Genomic DNA, 19,844 nt, shown 5'->3' on the forward strand with positions numbered 1-19,844 from the left:
TAAATAATACAAACTGCATCGTGAAAGCTTACTGCTTTGAGGTAGTTTGCGAGACAAATAAAGGCATCAACAGAAGCTAGAATACATCCCACACAGATCTGAGTTGGAGAGGAATGACTCACCCCAGCGCAGTTGCACCTCCCTGGCTTTGGGCTTGCCCACCAGCCGAGGGGGCTGGCAGGGCCCTGGGGGCACTGCGGGAGTCTGGACCTGCAGGGTCTCCGACAGCTTGCAAGGGAAGACAACACACCAATTAAGACCCAGAGAAAATAACAAATTGACAATCTCCCCCTCCCCCTCCTGTTTTTCTCTCGAACACAACGCAAACACAGTGGATACAAATTGTCATTTTCACCAGCTTATCAGACTGATTCAGGCTACAGAAAAGGAGACAAATGGGAATGCATCATTGAAGGTGCACCGGCGAGCCGTGGATAAAGTCAGACAGACTGTCTGGCGAGTGAAAAAACAGGTTTTTAAATTTTCAGACTCTCAACTTGTGTGACAAAAGGCAAACATGTGAGTGTTATGTCACATTGTGCTTTACCGAAATGCAGGATCTCGCCACCATGACTCATGCTTCTTTACAAGCCCCATCATGAATAAATGCATGCACTAACAGCTGATGAAGAAATTAATGAAGAGTGTCTGTGAACTGAACTAATTAAGAAAAACATCCTCTGACACATGCAGGGAGGGTTAATCGATTAGCGGGCTTTGTCTTGTTCTTACACACCAGGAAGCATAGTCTAATCTCCCAACATAGGACACTGGCTGAATGACAATTTCCTATTAAAACTCCCCATAAATAGAGTGCATATCTAGAATTATTCATGTCAAATTTATCAGATCAACCATGGGACGTGTGGCTACCTACCCTAGCAATTATAGTACATGTAACAGCCTAGATATGTATCAATAATAATAAGAGAGAAAAACATTGCACAATAATCAGGTTTTATACTGTATAGCTACATTGTTGTGGATTGCAGTAGTCGATACGCTGAGAGTGTCTGTTTCCATATTGCATGTGTATATGGAGTGATGCATGCTGCTTTGTAATTTTTACTTAAGTTGGACAAAAGATGTTAAATTAATTCAATTTGTGTCATAGATTCTAATTTTGATAATAATATTTGCACTTGTGTATCGATTTCAAAAAGCAGGTGCAATTTTGTGATCTCTTTCTACCTGCGACCGAATAAAAATCGCAACTTGTCAGCAAACTCTTAGAATCCCTGTGGCAAAACACAAGGCTGTGCGCGCGGCTGAGTGTGTGTGTGTGCACGTGTGCTGATGCTGAATGACTCACCGGGCTCTGCCCCCCCTCGCTCATGCAGTAAACTCGCGTCTGGTAGGAGCAGCCGGGCTTCAAGCCTTCGCACACGTGCTCCATAGCCGGCCCTGAGTACACCAGCTCCCATGACAAACCTGAATACAAACACATTGCAAATACATTCAAACATATTTAATGAAACTAACGTTTTTAATGTCCAAAACATAATTTTCACTTGATCTCAATGCTTAAACATTTCTAATATCACCATTCAAAACTCACCGCTTAAGCCCTCGGACAGCTCCACGACATACTTTGTGACTTCTGCTCCACCATTTTCTTTCGGGGGCTCTAAATTGCAAAACAAAAAAAAATCATTATCAAACTGTACTAACCAAGTTCTACAGCTAGGCAATGCCAGCAAGCTCAGTTTTCACTAATGCTATGTCTGGAAATCTACTTGATTCATTGCAGTAAGACGTGCACTAAAGCAAATTAACAAACTATTGTGGAGATAATAGAGGAAGTTGCTGCCTCTCAAAACTCCCAAAACTCATTAATAAGTATTATATCTAAGAAATGTAAATGGAGATGAAGCGTGACTTGCCAACACCGTGGCCTTTTTCACCCCTCAAATTTCTTCAGAAATTCATTTTGGCAGAAACACAGAGAGTGTTTTCAGAGCTGCAGACAATTTTTATTTTTTTCATTTTAAAAAACTGGAAGCAGAGACCAAGTACAGCAGTGAGTGATGTGTTTGTCCAGTGAGGTGTGGGAAGGATTCATGCTGATGTCTGAATGAAGGAGTAAACTGTCAGTCATCTACTGTACAGACTACTTGGAATGTCATCTGTCTCTAGCAGATTCATATACGGTCGGGCAGAGCTCAATGAGGAAAGTGAAATTGTAAACTGGCCTTGCCAGGCTGTCAACTACACGCAAGGCCGAGGAGTTTTGATAAGGGAAAGGGCAAACGGTAGGAAAACTACTCACCCCAGGCCATCTTGAAGCTGTTAGGCAGGACTCTTCCTCTGATGACAGGCCTGCAGGGACTGCCGGGTCTGTCAGGGTTCGTGATGAACTCCACCACCTGGCTGGGGTTACTCTTCCCCTCTGTGTTGTATGCTGCCACCTGGAGGAAGTGCATGAATACAGGCAGAGAAGAGTCCTATTATTCCTCCGTTAGAATATTGGCCACTGTTTGCATAGATGGTCAATGAGGGCACATGTGTAAAGGTCATTATGTTTCCTGATGACGAGCACACTGACTAGACACAGAGGAGGATAATGGAGGGATAACACTCTCCGCCTGCAACTAAAATGGCCACAGACAAACACCATATTATCCAAAAGATTCAGCTCCTTAACAAAACTGACACCAGACACCCTACGCACTGCGATGAAAAAAAACGAGGCAATGAGCATTAGTGCCATTTGCATTTCAGTGCCGCACATCTGCGAAGACAGCGATAATACTGAAATCTGAGTGAGCCTGCTGAGTACAGCTCATCCACATACAGTACCAAGACAAACCCTGCACAGCAGCCTGCCTCCCCTCACACTGCGCAGCTGGATAATTGGAAAGAAGGGAGGGAGGGAGTCTTGAGAGGGACTAATGAACATTTCTATCATTTGGGCATATGGTGGTGTGTTCAAGTAATACAGTACCTTTATGTCAGTACCATGTATAGGTGTGGTGCCGCTTTTTAGAACAACGGAGATCCATGGCACTGATAATACACATAGGCAATACAAAATATAAAATATTACCGGCCTTATCCTTTAAAGATGATAAAGTTTCATTTTCCTTTTTCATTTATAATAGCCTACATTATATTAAAGGCCCAGGCCCTAGTATGAATACATTTCAAACTCGGTCTGAATATGTCGATGCCCTGCAGGGCTGCCAGTCGCAGGCAGAGCTGCAAATCTCAAGGTACTTTTATCCTAAGTGCCTTAGAATATTATGACTGCATATGTATTTAGTATGAATGGCCTTGGTGGGAACTGAATCGCTAACTCTGGCAGAGTTAGAAACACATTTCTAAGAGTCCTGTATGTATGTATGTAGTTATGGTCAACTGCCCGAAAATTGAACTGATATGTTATTAGATGTTGTGCTTTTCTCCCCTTCGTTCTGACCGAGTCAAACTCTGATTGCACACATTACACAGAGGGCGACATTCAAAACCTTTACAGATCTACCTGGAACGGATCCATGACTGATTTAAAAACCAAAGTAAGGAGCAAAGCTGTCAAAACCAGTTGATTTTTGTTTGAACGCTGCTAATCAAAGCTCTGAAACACAACAAAATAGAAAAAAAAGATAAAATGTCTAAGAAAACGAAGAATAAATATATTAAATCAATCTATCTCCAACAAAAAGAGGTGGGAAGAAGGCAAGGGATTTTTAAAATTATTTTTATACTTCGGCCTTCATCTTACTGTAGATAATTTATCTATTAATCTACACCAACTTTTCTTACTGGATTGACACTATTCAGTGTATTATCAGGAGCATCATGTGTCCTCCTTGCAATGGGCTCTGTCTATAACAGGTGAAGGATGGTCACCTGTGATTCATCAGAGCCATTTAGTCAAAAGTCAAACTGCCAGGAGAGCAACGATTTAGAGGAGAATGTCAGAATGAGAGAGGGGAAAATGAAGGAGAGGCTGAGAGACAACGAGAGAAATACAGCGACGTGGAGAGAAAGACACTTGTCAGTCCATAAACTCGGTCACATTACTGCCGGCCAAAAAGCCACTGTGGCTCAAAAGCTTTGCTTGACTAGCTTCTCACTGGGGCCCCGCATGTGATGAGCCGTGGAGTCCTCCTGTTTATGCGGTCAGTTGTTGCCCACCGCCCTGCTGGCAGAATCCTGCAAATGGATGAGTCATAGGGCCACTGTGGGCCTCAGCTACCCCCCTGCCTGAAGCCTGTCCCCTCCACACATACACACTGCACTGCAGCCTGTGGATCGCCAGCTTTGACCGCAAACATCACAGGGCTCCCTTACCCTAAACTTGTACTTGGTGCTCCTGTGGAGATTCCTGACGGTGCAGGAGAGCTCGTCGCCGTCGTAGCTTGGCTGGAAGCCATATCCCTGGGACAAAGACAAATGGCAAAGGGAGAATGAAAACAACCCAGAGAGCAATGACTTACAAGACACCCATTGTAGCACAGAAAATAAAGTGGTCTGCAGGAGACAAACAGCTGCAGGGGACAGGGGAGCTTTTCTGTGGTTTCCCTGGCAGGCATTATGTCTACAGGTATCTGCTCGAGGCGGAGCGGACGGAGGTGACATTAGGTGAAGTGTTGCAAAAAGATTTTTTTCCTCTTGGCTGGGTTGAAATGAATAATTCCTGAATACACCAAGTAGCTACACAAGGATGCACATCAACCAGGAAAATGGATGTCTATTACTGATTGATTATAATTGTGAAAACTGTAAGTGTACTGTGTTAATAGTGTACATATTTCATGCTGTCTGAAGATGAACGCAAGTCAAAGAGATGCACTTAAAAATACTGCCCTCTAAGTAGTAATGGCACTGCAACTGCAGCACCTAACATAGAAGGGAAACAATATGTAGAATATTTGACAGAAAACCTTTAGTTGCAGATATTGCTGTATTTCAATTTCAGATGACCAGATTCTTCTATTTAAAAAGAGAGTGAGAGACATACCGAGCCTTCCTCCTCCATCTCCAAAATATAGTAGATGTCATCCTCCTTTGGAGAGCTAGTGGGCCTCTGCCACTTCATACACAGCCAGGTCACCCCTGCCATCTCCAGCTCTGGAGGGAAGGGTGGCAATGGCACACTGCATGAGGTGAACAGGTCCACCACTTCACTGAACTCGCTGGGGAGGGCAGAGAGAGACAGAGAATGGGAGAGAATGGGAGAAAGAGACAGGAGAGACAGAGTGAGAGACACACACATGCACACACAGATGGAGACAGTGAATGGAAGAAACAGTAACATAAAAATGGACAACAGGGAGGGTGCCATCCAGGAACTAATAATCAAACGTGATCTTGCGTGCCTACCTTGCACCCATGTCATTTTTAGCTGCAAGGCGGAAGGAGTATCTTGAAGCTGGTGAAAGCTTGGTCACTCTGTACTGCTTCTGAGGTCCATAGTAGCACTGGTCATAAATCCCAGTGCCCTTCCCCTTCAGAGAGCAACATTTGAGATTTAAGAACAAGTAACTTGAAATCTCAGTGGCACATAAAACATCAACGATTCCTTCATGATAAATAAAACAATACCTCATCCCATTGAAGAATGTAGTTTTGGATTTTGGAACCGTTGTCACATGGAGCCTGTAGATAAACCATGCATAGTTTGATTATTATATCTTAATCAGATAAATATATAAAATACTCATATACACACCAATGCTCAGTTATTATTATTTAACTTTAAATTAGGGCTGTCAATCGCTTAAAATATTTAATTATTAATAATTTTTTATCTGATCAAAATGTACCTTAAAGAGAGATTTATCAATTATTTAATACCCTTATCAACATGGGAGTGGACAAATATGCTGCTTTATGCAAATTAATATATATATATATATATATATATATATATATATATATATATATATATATATATTTATTATTGGAAATCAACTAACAACAAAAAACAATGACAAATATCGTCCAGAAACCCTCACAGGTACTGCATTTAGCATAAAAAATATGCTCAAATCATAACATGGTAAACTGCAGCCCAACAGGCAACAACAGCTGTCAGTGTGTCGGCGTGCTGACTTGACTATGACTTGCCCCAAACTGCATGTGTTTATCATGAAGTGGGCATGTCTGTAAAGGGGAGAGTGGGTACCCATTTACATTCACATATCTTGAGGTCAGAGGTCAAGGGGACCCTTTGAAAATGGCCATGCCAGTTTTTCCTCGCCAAAATTTAGCATAAGTTTGGAGTGTTATTCATCCTCCTTCACGACATAATAGTATGACATGGTTGGTACCGATGGATTCCTGAGCTTTTTCTAGTTTCATATGATGACAGCTTCTTCACTCTAGCTCTAACACTGAGCCCACAACAACTTCCGAAAGATCCATATCGCAAGTTGCGTTCAAGAAATGGGTGCTGTTAAAACGAATTTGCGCTAACGCGTTATGTGTTAACCTTGACAGCCCTACTTTAAATGCATGCACAGAGTGAAAACGATAGCATTTCATCGCCACACTAACATTTTTTAGATGGCTCGAGCCCCACCGCCCTTCATTCAAGATCTAGTGCTAAACATTTCCTATTACTGCCGCTAATTACAAAGAAGCAATCTTCAGCCCTACTAATAACAAATAAGGTGCATCCAGGTGTGCACGCTCTTCTATGGTTTAATTAATTCAGTGGTGTTTGCTGAGCATGCATGCTTGTTCTTGAAGTGCCTCGCTAAACTCTCGCACATTTACACTCACACCTGGGAGGTGATCTGTGTAACTGCTACCTTTTACTGCTAGCAATAAGCAACTTTAATGAAGCCACAGAAGGTAAAGTACCACACTGAATTGGATCTCAGCAACGGTTGTTGGAAGGGAAGATTGTTTCTGAATCACGTTTTTCTCTTTCTCCCAGCCAGTCTGGGTGATCATTAATACATTTTCTCCTACCATATGGTTACTTAAGAGGACAAGTATGTGTGTGGCAGGTATGACACACAAAACATGTATTAAAGGTGCTATGGCTACCAAATAAACCCCTAGGTATTATTACTGTGCACAAAAGAGACCATGTATCAGTTAATCTGTTGCTTGCTTTCTGTCACTTATTGTTCTCCACCCTTAAAACTGTGCTTTTAAATCCCAACTCCATCAATCATCACTTGTTTTTACCTTCCACTGGAGTACTAGTGTGTTCTTGGTCCCACTGGCCTTCCTGGGAGCATTGGGAGGATCCGGCTCAGCGCTTAAAGTGGTGAAGCTCACAGCCTCCGACGGGCTTCCCTGTAAACAGTTACACATAGCCTGGACCCTGAGGAAAGAAGACCAAAGCGGTTACAACATGTTCCTCAGTGCATTAACACTGTGGTTCAAACAAAAGCAGACAGAAGGTTATGCCAACCTGACATGATAGTCTGTTGCTGGTCGAAGGTCTTCTAAAGTAGCACTTAGTTCTTCTCCGCTGCATCAAACAAACAGAGAAAAAAATAATTGTTGTTTCAAAAAAGTGTTGATTTAAAATCTGGTTATAGAAGTTGGTGTTTGTAGCATCTTGTTGCTAGTGCTCACCAGTACATGGTCGTGTACTTCCCATCTTTGCCGCTAAATGAGATGGAGACCTCGTAGCTGAGGGGCTCCGGGGGGCTGCAGTCATCCTCCACACTGCCGTTCTCGCTCTCTGGCCTGGTGGGCGCACTCCAGCTCGCTACTATTCCCCTGGCCTGGATGTCTGACACCTTATGATATGAAAGTTTCACGGGTCACAATCAAGTCTTCATAAAACCATCAAACCTGGACATGGACCGAAAGCTTATATTCCTCTAACCACAGCACCTGCCTTATTTCAACATTTTACTACACTAAACCAATGTCCAAGGAGGGCCATGTCTGGTAATCAGTCCTGTAGTAAGTTCTCCAGAACATTTCTTATTCTTAAATTTCCAAACACAAACATCTCACTGCTTGGTAGAGGAAAAGAGACGGGGGATCAAAATATTCAAGATGATGCCTCTTTGGGAGAAGGTTTTCAGCACTTGGCAGGGATGTGTTGTGCAACCCTAAGATTTTTCATTCTGTTTTGAGAAGGCTTAAAAATAGCCCAAGCTACACTGCAGGGGGGATTCATATGTGGAAGAACTCAATCAGGTCAAGTCAGAACCTCCCCCTCCCCTCTGCCCTGGGGGCCCACCTTACTCCTTCACTTCCCACAGTTCGATTCTCAGTCCTTTAACAAAACAGTGTGGCACCAAAGACGGAAAAAAAAATCTTCTGAACCTTCCCTGTTATTAGACATCCTTCCTTAACTTCATCCATCATCTTTCCAATTGACTTGGTTTGGTACTTTTACAAGGAGTTCAGACCTTAGCGACAGTGTATGACAAATCCCATCTTATATGAGGTCAAGGAAATTCTATTTCTAGTTCTACTGATTCCCATCCAGCTGCTGTTAAAACAGCTATTCTCCTCTTTATTCATCCACAGTGCTGCTGTGAGCCCAGCACCATTAAATCAGGGCTTTTCAAGGGTTATTTCAAAGAATAAAACAAACGGGTCTTTTGCATACATGTATATTTCTATCTGATTATTTCCCGAAGTCTAATATGTAATCTAAATCGTCGTCTACGAGCCACCAAGCATAGCACCATGAAGATCTGAGAGCTTGGTAATTGCTTGGTTAAAAATCAGTACTTGTTTCAAAGAAAAGCTCAAACCTTTTAGTAACTGCTAGCATAGTTGTTTGGCGGCACATTTGGGAATAGAAATCCCCACATGGATGCTAGTCAGCAGGTCTGACTCCATTAGCAAGATGTCAGCAAGAATTCATCATGGATGTTAATAGAGAGTTTAATGACGCAGCACATTTGCATCATTACGGGTTTTCATTAACACAGCACTAATAGAGTCACATAAAATCATGCAAATTGGATTAATAAGATAAAGAAAAACAATAAAATAAGATGGCAGAAGTGAATACTAACCACTGGTGTACTGATGGTACTCAATAGTGCTTGCAGGGCCTGAGCTTCCTCATCCAGCTCTGAGGAGAGAAATACAGGTAAATATGGATAGAAAACACCACCGTCTTTATGAAATAAAGACTAAATTAAAAAGAATTAGGGCTGTCAAAGTTAACACAATAACAACGCGTTAACGCAAATTCATTTTAACACCACTAATTTCTTTTTAGGTTGCAGCAGGCTCAGTTTTAAAGCTAGAGAGAAGATATTTACATCATATGAAACTAGAAACTCTAAGGAATCCATCGGTCATCATCGTCATACTAGCTTGTCGCAAAGGAGGATAAATAGCACTCCAAACTAAATTTTGGCGAGGAAAAACTGGCATGGCCATTTTCAAAGGGGTCCCTTGACCTCTGACCTCAAGATATGTGAATGAAAATGGGTTCTATGGGTTCTATGGATACCCCTATCTAGTCTACCCTTTACAGACATGCCCACTTTATGATAAGCACATGCAATTTTGGCCAAGACGTAGTCAAGCCAGCACACTGACACACTGACAGCTGTTGTTGCCTGTTGGGCTGCAGTTTAGAATGTTATAATTTGAGCGTATCTTTTATGCTAAATGCAGTACCTTTGAGGGTTTCTGGACAATATTTATCACTGTTTGGTGTTGTTACTTGATTTCCAATAATAAATATATACATACATTTACATAAAGCAGCATATTTGCCCACTCCCATGTTGAGAAAAGAATGAAATACTTGACAAATCTCCCTTTAAGGTACATTATGAACAGATAAAAAATGTGCAATTAATTTGCGATTAATCGTGATTAACTATGGACAATCATGCAATTAATCGCGATTAAATATTTTAATCGATTGACAGCCCTAAAAAGAATAGAATTAAGGAATGTTATAAATGATGTGCCAGTTTCCTTCTTAATATGCAATACTGACTTTTTCTCTGCCTGCATTGTGGGTACTGTAATGTTTTTCTTGCTATTGTCTGAACGTCATGTCTGTGTGCTTCTTGGACAGTGTAGTAATGGATGTAACGTTGAACCATCTATCCAACATGTTATCTGGTGGTATAACTACATTTTGAATGCTCAGCCAACACTGAGAATATCTCAGTGCATCTACAATAATAAAACAGAACATAACTATCAAAAGGAAATGTCGTTCAAATTCAAAGCTGTGAAATGTCTTTGTAAGTTCAACATTGCAGATCAACATTTAGAATCAGCAGGTAAACAGAGGGTTTTACTGTGGAAAAAGTCATGGTAAGAATTTATGTTACTGACAGTAACCTCACCAGACCTGTATCTAATGCATTGCAGCTAAAATGAATGATGCAATGATGCAATCATGAGAGGGTTGCTGCCACAGTCATAGTAATTTCCAAGTTCACAAACTAGTTTGCTAATGAGGCATGTCTGCATGCCCATCTCCAATATAATGCATTTCTCTAGGAATTATCAAAAGTAAAAAAATAAAAAAAGGTACATACTTTTTAAACATCCCATTACATTTTAGTGGTCGACTGCTCATGTTCCTAAATTTCAACAACCTTCATGAGGTCATAAGGTGAAATTATTTTCCCTTCCACTTTCAAAAGCAGTGTTAAACTCCATGATTAATGAGCAGTCAGAGTTCATGTAATCAAGAATAATGTTGGCCGTGTTGCTGATCCCTCACTGCCACCAGCTGCAGCAGCTAATGAGGCACTATTCTCAGCGCTTAAACACAACACACTCCCAACATCCGGTAAATGCTCTGAACGCCGTGTGTGAGCCCGGTTGTGAGCCTTGACAAACCTCTACCCTTTAACCTCCTTACCTCCTGACTCTCCATTTTTCCCCCTGCCGGTTTGCTTGTCAGGTCCGGCCACTGCGTGGCTGAGCTGCCCCTGCTCCGCCTCCAGCCCTTTCCCTCCGACGCCGTTGTGAATGTCCACTAACGGGGGGCTGCTGCAAGTCTTCTGTGGCGAAGGGGGAGGGCTGTCCTTCACCTGCCCTCCTCCACCGCCTCCCTGACGGTCCTTCAGTTTCTTCTGCAGACGCTCGTAGGTTTTGCTAGTTCTGTCGTCTCTGTGAACGAACGGCGGGCGTCCATGTTGGGAGTGAGAATCTGCAGAGACTGAAGGAACAAAAAGGCAACACTTGTGAGTTTGTACAGACAGGAAAACAAAAGAAGAAGGCAGCCAAAGAGGCAGGTCAATAAATGGCAAACTCACAGCTTACTATGAAATATCATACAAATAAACAGGGCGATACTGAGGTAAACCCCCTATAAAGAAGACAAAGAAACTGAAAGAATAAAAAGTTTGACTCAGGTCTTGATTTTACAACTCAACCGTGCAAATGAAGTGCTGGGGACAAATAAATAACATCTTAATATAACAATATAGCCCAGACACTGCAGGCTCCAACTCACCCTGCTCTGAGTAGATATGAGCTGGATGGTACTGGGAGATGTACTGAGTGCTCATGTCGCCCACGCCCCCCGCCATGCCCGTGTACAGGTGGGGTGGAGGTTGCATCATGGCAGGGTGTGGGATGAAGGCAGGCAGGTGGGCATGGGGTGGAGGTGGAGGGTGGTGGAGAGGGGAGGGGGCCCCTGGGTGGAACTCTGGTTGCTGAGGTAAAACCAGAACCCGCCGCACTCCGTTCTCTTCTATGATCTGAGAGGAAATACAGAAAGCAGATATCAAAGCTGCTCTGATATCGACCGGATGCCAATCGGAAACATTACACTGGAAGTACTCAGAGAATAAGTACCTGTGAAACGTATCCAGGAGGCACATAGATTGGAGGCACTGAACCATTTGGAGACATCATGGGAACCTGAGCAGGACCTGTGAAGAAGCAAGGAGCAATATCAAACACCTTCCTTCAGGGCGAACAGCTGTTTCATCTGCTGTAAATGTGTTGAAAGTAGTAGTGCACAGGGTTGAAATTTCAGCCCGAGTCTGACCTGATTCATGCAAGCTCGAGCCAGTAGGGCTGTGTATTGGCAAGAATCTGGCGATACGATTACCATTCAATATATTGCGATATATTGGGATACAGCCAGGTGATGTATTGCGATTTTTTTAAATAAAATTTTAGGAAAACTGTCATAATATAAAGAACCATATACCACCATTTGCATAAACCATTTCTGCAATCAGAACAGGGGCTGTATTTGCATTTATCAGTCTCTGTAACATCCAACATCATAGCACCACTTTGAGAGGGCACATCTCTTTGCAAATGCAATAAAGTATTGACCCGAGTTAATCTTTGCATAAACTATTAATTCAAAATCGATGTTGTGTTTTTTGTGAATCGATACAGTATTACAAAATATAATACGTGCTACTCAATATTTTCTTACACCCCTACCCAACAGCTAACAAATGTATTCATAGCAAATAGGGATGCGCGATTTTTGCCAATATGCCGATAATTTCCAACTCATTTTGTCCGACTGTCGATACCGATATATGCACATATTGTTTTCCCACCTACTGCAGAGAACATCAAGTCTCTCCTTTAGTGGAATTCACATATTATTATGCCTACTGTTATCGTGATGACCCACTGGAAGATGCAGAAATAAAATACAATGCTTGTTAAAATGTACGCATTCGCTGAGCAAAATTAGAAAACTACTTCAACTTAGGTGATGTAAAACATGCCATATTTATTTTTTTGTAACATATCGGAGGAAATGTTTATTTCTGGCCGATGCTAATATTTCATTTTAAAGCATTTATCTGCCGATACTGATGACGTGCCTATAGCATCGTGCATTCCTAATACCAGACCCAATTCTTAATGCCAAACTAGAATAACGGACTCGCGGTTGTATGCCTCCGCCAACCAGTCAACCTGCAGTTTACATCCATGACATCATCACTTCCTCATTTTATCCTGTTAGACATTTGTATGAAATTGTCATAATTAGCATATGAATTCTTGAGTTATGGACAAAAACGTGTTTTGTGAGGTCACAGTGGCCTTTGACAACCAAAATCTAATCAGTTCATCCAGGTGGACGATTGCACCAACTTTGAAGAAATTCCCTCATGGCGTTGAGATATTGTGTTCACGAGAATGGACTGGACGGACAGATAACCCGAAAACTCCGACCACGGCTGTCGCCTGCGCAAAGGCAACAAAATGTGTCTCGCATGTGTTTATGCATAAACATAAACAGAGCTATATTTAAAGCTCACACCAACATTTGAACGTTTTGTTTAAATAAAAACCTCAATGTGGCTCATCATAGTATTCATTGCCTGAATAATGTTACTACATGTTTATGTTAGAGCCATGACTTTCAAATATTTCAGAAAAAAATATGATTTTTCCATCAGTTTAGTAGAGCAGTTGACTCTAAATACTACAGTACCCAGGAGTCTTAGTTGTGGTTGCTATGGAGAAGCAACAGACACCAGAAGGACAAACCAGAACACATCAAAACACCACACAGTAGTTGATGAAATGATTCAAAGTTGAACTATAATCCCAAATTTGCAAAAGAATTTTAAACTTAGTGATTAAATGAGGCTTTGTTGACTCATCTCAATGTTTTTATAGACAGAGCCTTTCGACAGTACTTTTGACTTTCTAATTAAAGAGACTTATTTCAGCACAGTTGCTCATCTTTTGTATTGTCCATCCAAGCCTTGAAAGTCCTCTGACCTCCTTAAACCTTCTACAGACATAATAAATGGACTTTCTGTAACCCTGGACAACCATAATAGCTCCTCCCATCTTGCCACCATGTGACACTTGGCAGGTTTTTACTGGAGCTAACCTCAAACATTACCTCTGTAGGGGGACAATCCCTACAGTCGATTCCCTCTTCTTATCCAGCTGCATTTTCAATGACCATTTCATATTTTAAAAAGGCAGAGAAATGCATTTTTTATAATACTGGCAAATGCAAGAAGACCACTTAAATAAAAGTGCTGAGAAACAACAAAGTTCCCTGCATGGCTCTGTTGTAGGAGCCAGTGCAGCGGCTTAGCTCAGCTCAGAGAAGTGACAGCTCAGCAGAAAGCCTGGGAGAGAGAAAGAGAGAGGGACCTCCGTGCAGAGTTTGCACATTTCTCTTCTTACAAACCTAAGACATAAACACTGGGGGCCCCCCCAACGCCAGATGTCATGCAGGAGAGCAAAAAGATCCACAACACACACTGACCTCCCGGCAGCCTGCTCGAGGATGAGTTTTCCTTCATTTTGTCAAAGCTGGAGGAAGCAGAGAGAAGGCACTTCTAAATGAGCAGCCATATTGGGTCCACGACTACAGAGGCTGGCTTTGTATGGATGGAAGTGAAACCTCCCATTTCTAACCTTTAGTACCACCTCCCCAGGTGCTGAAGTCCAGGCTCCACCTCTCAGGGGAGAGTAAGATCAAGTGAGCATTGATATATGGACAGATGCCTGTCTGTTCGATAAAACTAGTTAAAGCTCATACATTTATCATGCAGTAAATCCTACCATTAGGAAGATTAGAAGGTTTAGTTATTTTTGAAACTCAACTTTATGGTCTTTTTTGGGGGTGGAAGTTTGTGGTGCTGTTGGATTGTATTGTGTTACACTGAGAGGTGTTTCTAATATTTTGTCCAACCCATTTATACCGAGGGTGGACTAAACATTAGAAACACCTCTCAGTATAACGTAGTACCTTTCAGCGGCACCGTAAACTACAACCTCCAAATGATCATACAGCTTATCGTAGGGCTGTTGCATTAGCTTTAGCTAGGTGTATCTAATAAACTGATGACTGAGTGTACACCTCAACACAGAATGACTCAGGTCCGGAGTTCACTGCTGAACTCAACAGCTCAATACTGAGAAAGGCGATATAGCGAATTAGTTTTGCAGTTAAAGTAGTGATGCACTACACTCACCCTGTTCATATCAATGGATCATAGTTGCTTAGTTCATGGCTCGACACAGATATCGCAACCATACAGACAATGCCATTACTGAACTACAATGACAATCATTTATTTAATATTTACTAGGGCTGTCAATCAGATATCCTATCACCATGGGAGTGGTCAAATATGCTTGCATTATGCAAATGTATGTATATATTTATTATTGGAAATCATTAACAAAGCAAAACAATGACACATTTTGTCCAGAAACCCTCACAGGTACTGCATTTAGCATAAAAATATGCTCAAATCTTAACATGGCAAACTCAAGCCCAAACCTCTCTCCCTTTGTTTCTCCTCTGATGGAGAGACTATGTATGCTCGCTCCCTATTAGGAAGGTTTACTCAGCTCATAATGGAGGGCCGGTGTGGGAGCTCAGTCAGACAGGAGTAAGGAGAAGAGCTCCTGCGTGAGGAAACTGTATGATGGCTTGACTATGACTTGCCCAAAGCTGCATGTGATTATCATAAAGTGGGCATGTCTGTAAAGGGGAGACTCGTGGGTACCCATAGAACCCATTCTCATTCACATATCTTGAGGTCAGAGGTCAAGGGACCCCTTTGAAAATGGCCATGACAGTTTTTCCGTTGCAAACAATTTTGCATAAGTTTGGAGTGTCATTTAGCATCCTTCGCAACTACAATGACATGGTTGGTATCAATGGATTCCTCTGGTTTTAGCCCTAATACTGACTGGATCCATGGTACAGTGGTTGGCATTGGTCAAGTGTGAATTAGGTTGACAGAGCTGACCTGAAGTAAATAGAGATGAAATGTTTGACCTGAAGTCGTGTCCTTTTAATGTAATGTATTTGTAAGCGGCAGTTAAGTTATTAAGTATTTACTGTTTCATTTTTTCATGAAAATAGTAATAACCCAATAAAATGAAAATAGTCTCAGAAACTTAAAAATTAATAGGTTCCACGTTGGCGTAGGCCTGGATTAGATATTAAAACTGGTTTTCATTTTAAAATAAATTCACCAAATAGACATTTCCCTAAACTGTCATCAGAGCGCTCCAATCACTGCAGGCTGGAGGATGCACTCTTTTTAAAACTTGTTTTCACCGTTCTCTTGACTCTAAGGCCAGATAGTCTCACAGTTTATCACTTTCATTTGGCACATAAAGCATTGGAAACAAAGTGTACTAGTCTACCTGTTATAAACTAGACTAATTGGAAAAGACAGATAGGAGGTAGGCCTCTTATTCCGGTATCAAAAGAGCTTTGAAGCCCCTCTGAGTACACCGAGCCAGCAGGCTGATCGGTAGGGAAGTGACTCACTGCCTAAGAACACAAGGTGTGCAAGGACAAAAATCGCAATTCAGGGAGCATGGGAGAGCTCAGCCTGAATGAAGGCAGCCACACCGGCTCAGTCCTCATTGATTTCAGATTACAATATCATTTGAGTGGGAGTTCAAAGTGTGCACTGTTAACTCCACTCACTTTTAAGACTAATAAATGATGTCGTGCTTATGCCAAGTGCTGCTGTGCACCTGCGTGATGACTGATTAAGGCAATCTCAGTTAGTGCCGCCGACGCTGACTCACAGAAAATCTGATGAATCACATTAGAATTCAATACGCCATTGTTTGTCCGTTTGGAATGAAAGACTTTGTGTGTGCCGACTTGGAGAGCGAAGGGAGAAGAGGACCTGCAGAGGGTGAGGGAGGTAGGATGAGGAAGCCACACACATCTACCAGAGAGAGAAAGAGAGAAGAGAGGTAGGGTGGAGAATGGTGGGGGGGGGAAACACCCACTCTTTTACATCAGACTGACGCACGAGTGCTGACAGATATCAGATAGAAAAGGCCACATCCCCATCCCCCCCTCCTCCTCCCCTCCCCCTGAGTCAACTGGGGCATTGGTTGTGCTGACGTGGCCGTGGAGTGCCAGCCTTCCAGAGGAAGCAGCCACGGGAAAAACATCAGTCCTCCTCCACAAAACGGCAGGCTGCCACTGAGCCAAGAATAGCCACAAACAAGCTGCCCGTTCCGGCAGTGTAAACAGAGGCTAGGCAACACTTTGGGAACGCCATCATCTCCCGTCAACATCACATAACCCGGCTTCACCTCCACGCCTCCTGGGGCAAGCCGACAGGATCAACTGGTGCGGCGTGTCTGAGTCGAGAGGGGGCTGTAGATTACCGTGGGGAGATGGGGATGATCGTTGAGGTTGGGTGAAAAAGCTGAGGGACAGACTTATCAAAGGCCAGACACATGTCCACACACATACATACACAGATGCGCAAGGGGTGGTAAGGCCACTTTGAGCACCCACCTGCTTCCCCTCGTCTGAAAATGGATAGAGATCATAACAAACTAACTCAAGTGGGATTTGCGCAGGCCTTCTGTGGCATACAAACCGAGGAAAGTTGGCAGACGTGCCTCTGAAATAACGGCAACAATCCAAACTGTCGGGTTTAATCGGATGTGCAAATGAACCCTCAATTAGATACGGAGAGTAAAAAAGAAGAAGAGAAGGCGAGCTAGATGGAGGCTGGCTGGGCTGAGAGAAGGAGGTGAAAATCAAGAACGGCACACGGACGGAGAGGACAAGAGTGAGACAGGTAGAAAGACAGAGCAGAGAGACAGGGCGGTTGCATATGGGAGCGCTCAATAAGCTCTCGATGGCAACATGATGAACTGTAAGCCTATAAAGATGGAGCGGGCTTGATTATTAATTAGCGCTAATAAATTGTCTCCATCCACAAATAAAGAGGAGAGAGAGGACAGGCAAGAGAGGGCAAGCAGACTAACTGACAGAGGTTAATAATTACAGCCAAGCAAGGGAAAGAGGCTAAGTACCGAACTGTCAATAAAGCAGAAAAGTACTAATTGCGAGTTAAAACCCTAACCTTGATTCTTAGTGATGACACTGTGGTAAATGGTTCCCTTTTTGCATGGCACAGCACACTTTTCTTGCGGGCAGGAAAGATCTTCCGTCAATTAAGAGGATAGTAATTTGCAATAAGCGTAACATTCTATTAGCAGATTAGGAAGCCACGGATGTGTACGCTCATCCTCGGCCAGGCTATTTCTCCACAACATGCCATTTAGCATCAAACCCCCCCACCGATCCAGGCACGTAGAGGAGGGGAGACAGTGGAAAAAGAGGAAAAGGGCATTCTGGAAGAAATTAATAAGAATAGCATTCGTTTTTTTTGTAGGCGTTAGTAAACTTTGTCTGAATTCCTGATATTTTAAGGCATCCGCATGGTTCTTGCAACCCCACCGGCGGGAATGACGTTTACAGGAGGGGAGGGAATCAGTAACCTTCATGCTTGTGCTTGTTACAGAACATCACGCTGCTGCTGCTCTCAGCCAGACAAACCCAGAACGAGACAAGAGCCATGACCACAGGGGCCGGATTTGTTTAAATAATGAATTATTTGGATCCGTTCAGGATATGAAGATTCCACTCTAAAACCACTGTCTCCTCCTGTAACGAGAAGCTAACCTCACAAACCCAGTGATGTTGATAATTTAACAGATAGAAAAACAGCTGAGTGGACATGGAATCGCCCTGTCCCTCCGGACATTCCACCCCGACTAAACTTAAAAGGAAAAACAAAGGGGTTTTTTTTGTGTGTAAAAAACACCCCTCCCTCTCATCATCTTCTTTCATCCTCTTTACCTTTCCTCCCTCCCTCTTCGTATCAACGCAGCAATGGGAGAATGAGTCACAAGCTCAGTCATTCTTAGAGCTACTCACTGCAAAAGCTGTGAATGAACCTCATCCGTGTGTGTGTGTCCGCACGCACATGTTTGTGTACATGTACTTGGAGGTGGCGGGTATAAAAATAATGTGCTAATGTGGCTAATGTGTCTGATGTTTGCGGTCCAATTATGTGAACCATATGTGATGAGCTTTGTTTGGGAGAGGGTGCTGGGGGTGAGGAAACATGCAACCGCCCCACAATTGTGCACATGGGCTTTGATCTTAATGGATACGACCATGCAAGCCATGCAGTTTTATACGCAGTTAAAATAATGGACTGACCAGCACAATGCCTGTGCCATCAGCCCCCCAGTGCAAGCCCACTGTTCCATGATGGTTACGGCCTTGAATAAATAGAGGTGTAGTAAATGAGGAAAGGGAGGAGGAGGGACAGCGTGTCAAAGAACATAATGAGAGACAGCATGGCTAAAGAAGGGATTTTGAAAGATGATACTGATATTTGTTCTAGTGAAGATGCGGATAGCTCCTGCTGATATTTTCCGACTTTAAATCTAACCATTTAGTTAGAAATAAGTTGGAAATACAAATTCATGCCTGGATGATTTTTGCTCTTGTGGGAAATAACCTTATTTTTTCAGGATTTAATCTACAAAAATTACACTTTTAATATATTTTTTTGCTTTATTCATGTGTAATTACCAGTAAATCCTTCTGAAATGTAAGGCTGCGGAAAGGATGACCAGATCTGAGGCATTTACAGATCATATTATTTATCCTAAAGACAATGTGACGGATACTTTCTAGTGCAGAACGTCTCAGGTCGGGGTGATTCTGCATCTTAAATGTATTTGGAATCTTTGTCTTTAGTAAGAATTAAGACTCCTTCATCTCCATTGATTGCAAAACACTATCATCTAGATTTTTTTCCAGACACTTTACTATGTCTATTGAGAATTGTGAAGAAACGTTTTCCAATACTGATACAGTCACATCTTTTAATTCTAAAGGCGCCAGTATAGTCCATTAAAACTGCTTGTTAGACAGTCGAATAGCTTCTTAACCCCACACACCTTTCCGACATTAGGAATGCACCAATACCGATATCGGTCCGTTACTGACTCAAATAGCTGGATCGGGTATCGGTGACAACGGGGCCGATTTATTACATTCAAATATATGTTTATATACCATACACATTATATACTGAATCTCCGATTCCTGTTCCAGTTTTGACCAACTTGTTGCTGCATTAAAAAGGTTTACAGTTCAATTCTAATTCCTGTTAATTTGG

General features: G+C 42.4%; 1 protein-coding gene and 1 long non-coding RNA gene across 2 annotated transcripts in view; one reads left to right on the top strand and one right to left on the bottom strand.

Moving 5' to 3' along the window:
* The window catches only part of fndc3a (fibronectin type III domain containing 3A), a 58,042-nt gene that overhangs the window by 11,737 nt on the left and 26,461 nt on the right, over nucleotides 1-19,844 (bottom strand). The window contains exons 4-18 of the mRNA XM_037774365.1: nucleotides 11,716-11,792; nucleotides 11,372-11,618; nucleotides 10,775-11,074; nucleotides 8,949-9,007; nucleotides 7,540-7,706; nucleotides 7,373-7,432; nucleotides 7,144-7,282; nucleotides 5,548-5,601; nucleotides 5,326-5,450; nucleotides 4,964-5,138; nucleotides 4,294-4,380; nucleotides 2,270-2,408; nucleotides 1,559-1,627; nucleotides 1,313-1,431; nucleotides 123-228 (exon numbers count right to left, since the gene is read on the bottom strand). Of these exons, the coding sequence (XP_037630293.1) occupies nucleotides 123-228; nucleotides 1,313-1,431; nucleotides 1,559-1,627; nucleotides 2,270-2,408; nucleotides 4,294-4,380; nucleotides 4,964-5,138; nucleotides 5,326-5,450; nucleotides 5,548-5,601; nucleotides 7,144-7,282; nucleotides 7,373-7,432; nucleotides 7,540-7,706; nucleotides 8,949-9,007; nucleotides 10,775-11,074; nucleotides 11,372-11,618; nucleotides 11,716-11,792 (1,923 nt within the window). The remainder of the gene's footprint in view (nucleotides 1-122; nucleotides 229-1,312; nucleotides 1,432-1,558; nucleotides 1,628-2,269; nucleotides 2,409-4,293; nucleotides 4,381-4,963; nucleotides 5,139-5,325; nucleotides 5,451-5,547; nucleotides 5,602-7,143; nucleotides 7,283-7,372; nucleotides 7,433-7,539; nucleotides 7,707-8,948; nucleotides 9,008-10,774; nucleotides 11,075-11,371; nucleotides 11,619-11,715; nucleotides 11,793-19,844) is intronic.
* Nucleotides 11,799-13,097, top strand: LOC119490878. Its single transcript, XR_005207498.1, has 2 exons — nucleotides 11,799-12,010; nucleotides 12,964-13,097. It is a non-coding gene; the product is annotated as an uncharacterized LOC119490878 (long non-coding RNA).

Source organism: Sebastes umbrosus, chromosome 7 (assembly GCF_015220745.1).
Source record: "Sebastes umbrosus isolate fSebUmb1 chromosome 7, fSebUmb1.pri, whole genome shotgun sequence".
NCBI lineage: Eukaryota > Metazoa > Chordata > Actinopteri > Perciformes > Sebastidae > Sebastes > Sebastes umbrosus.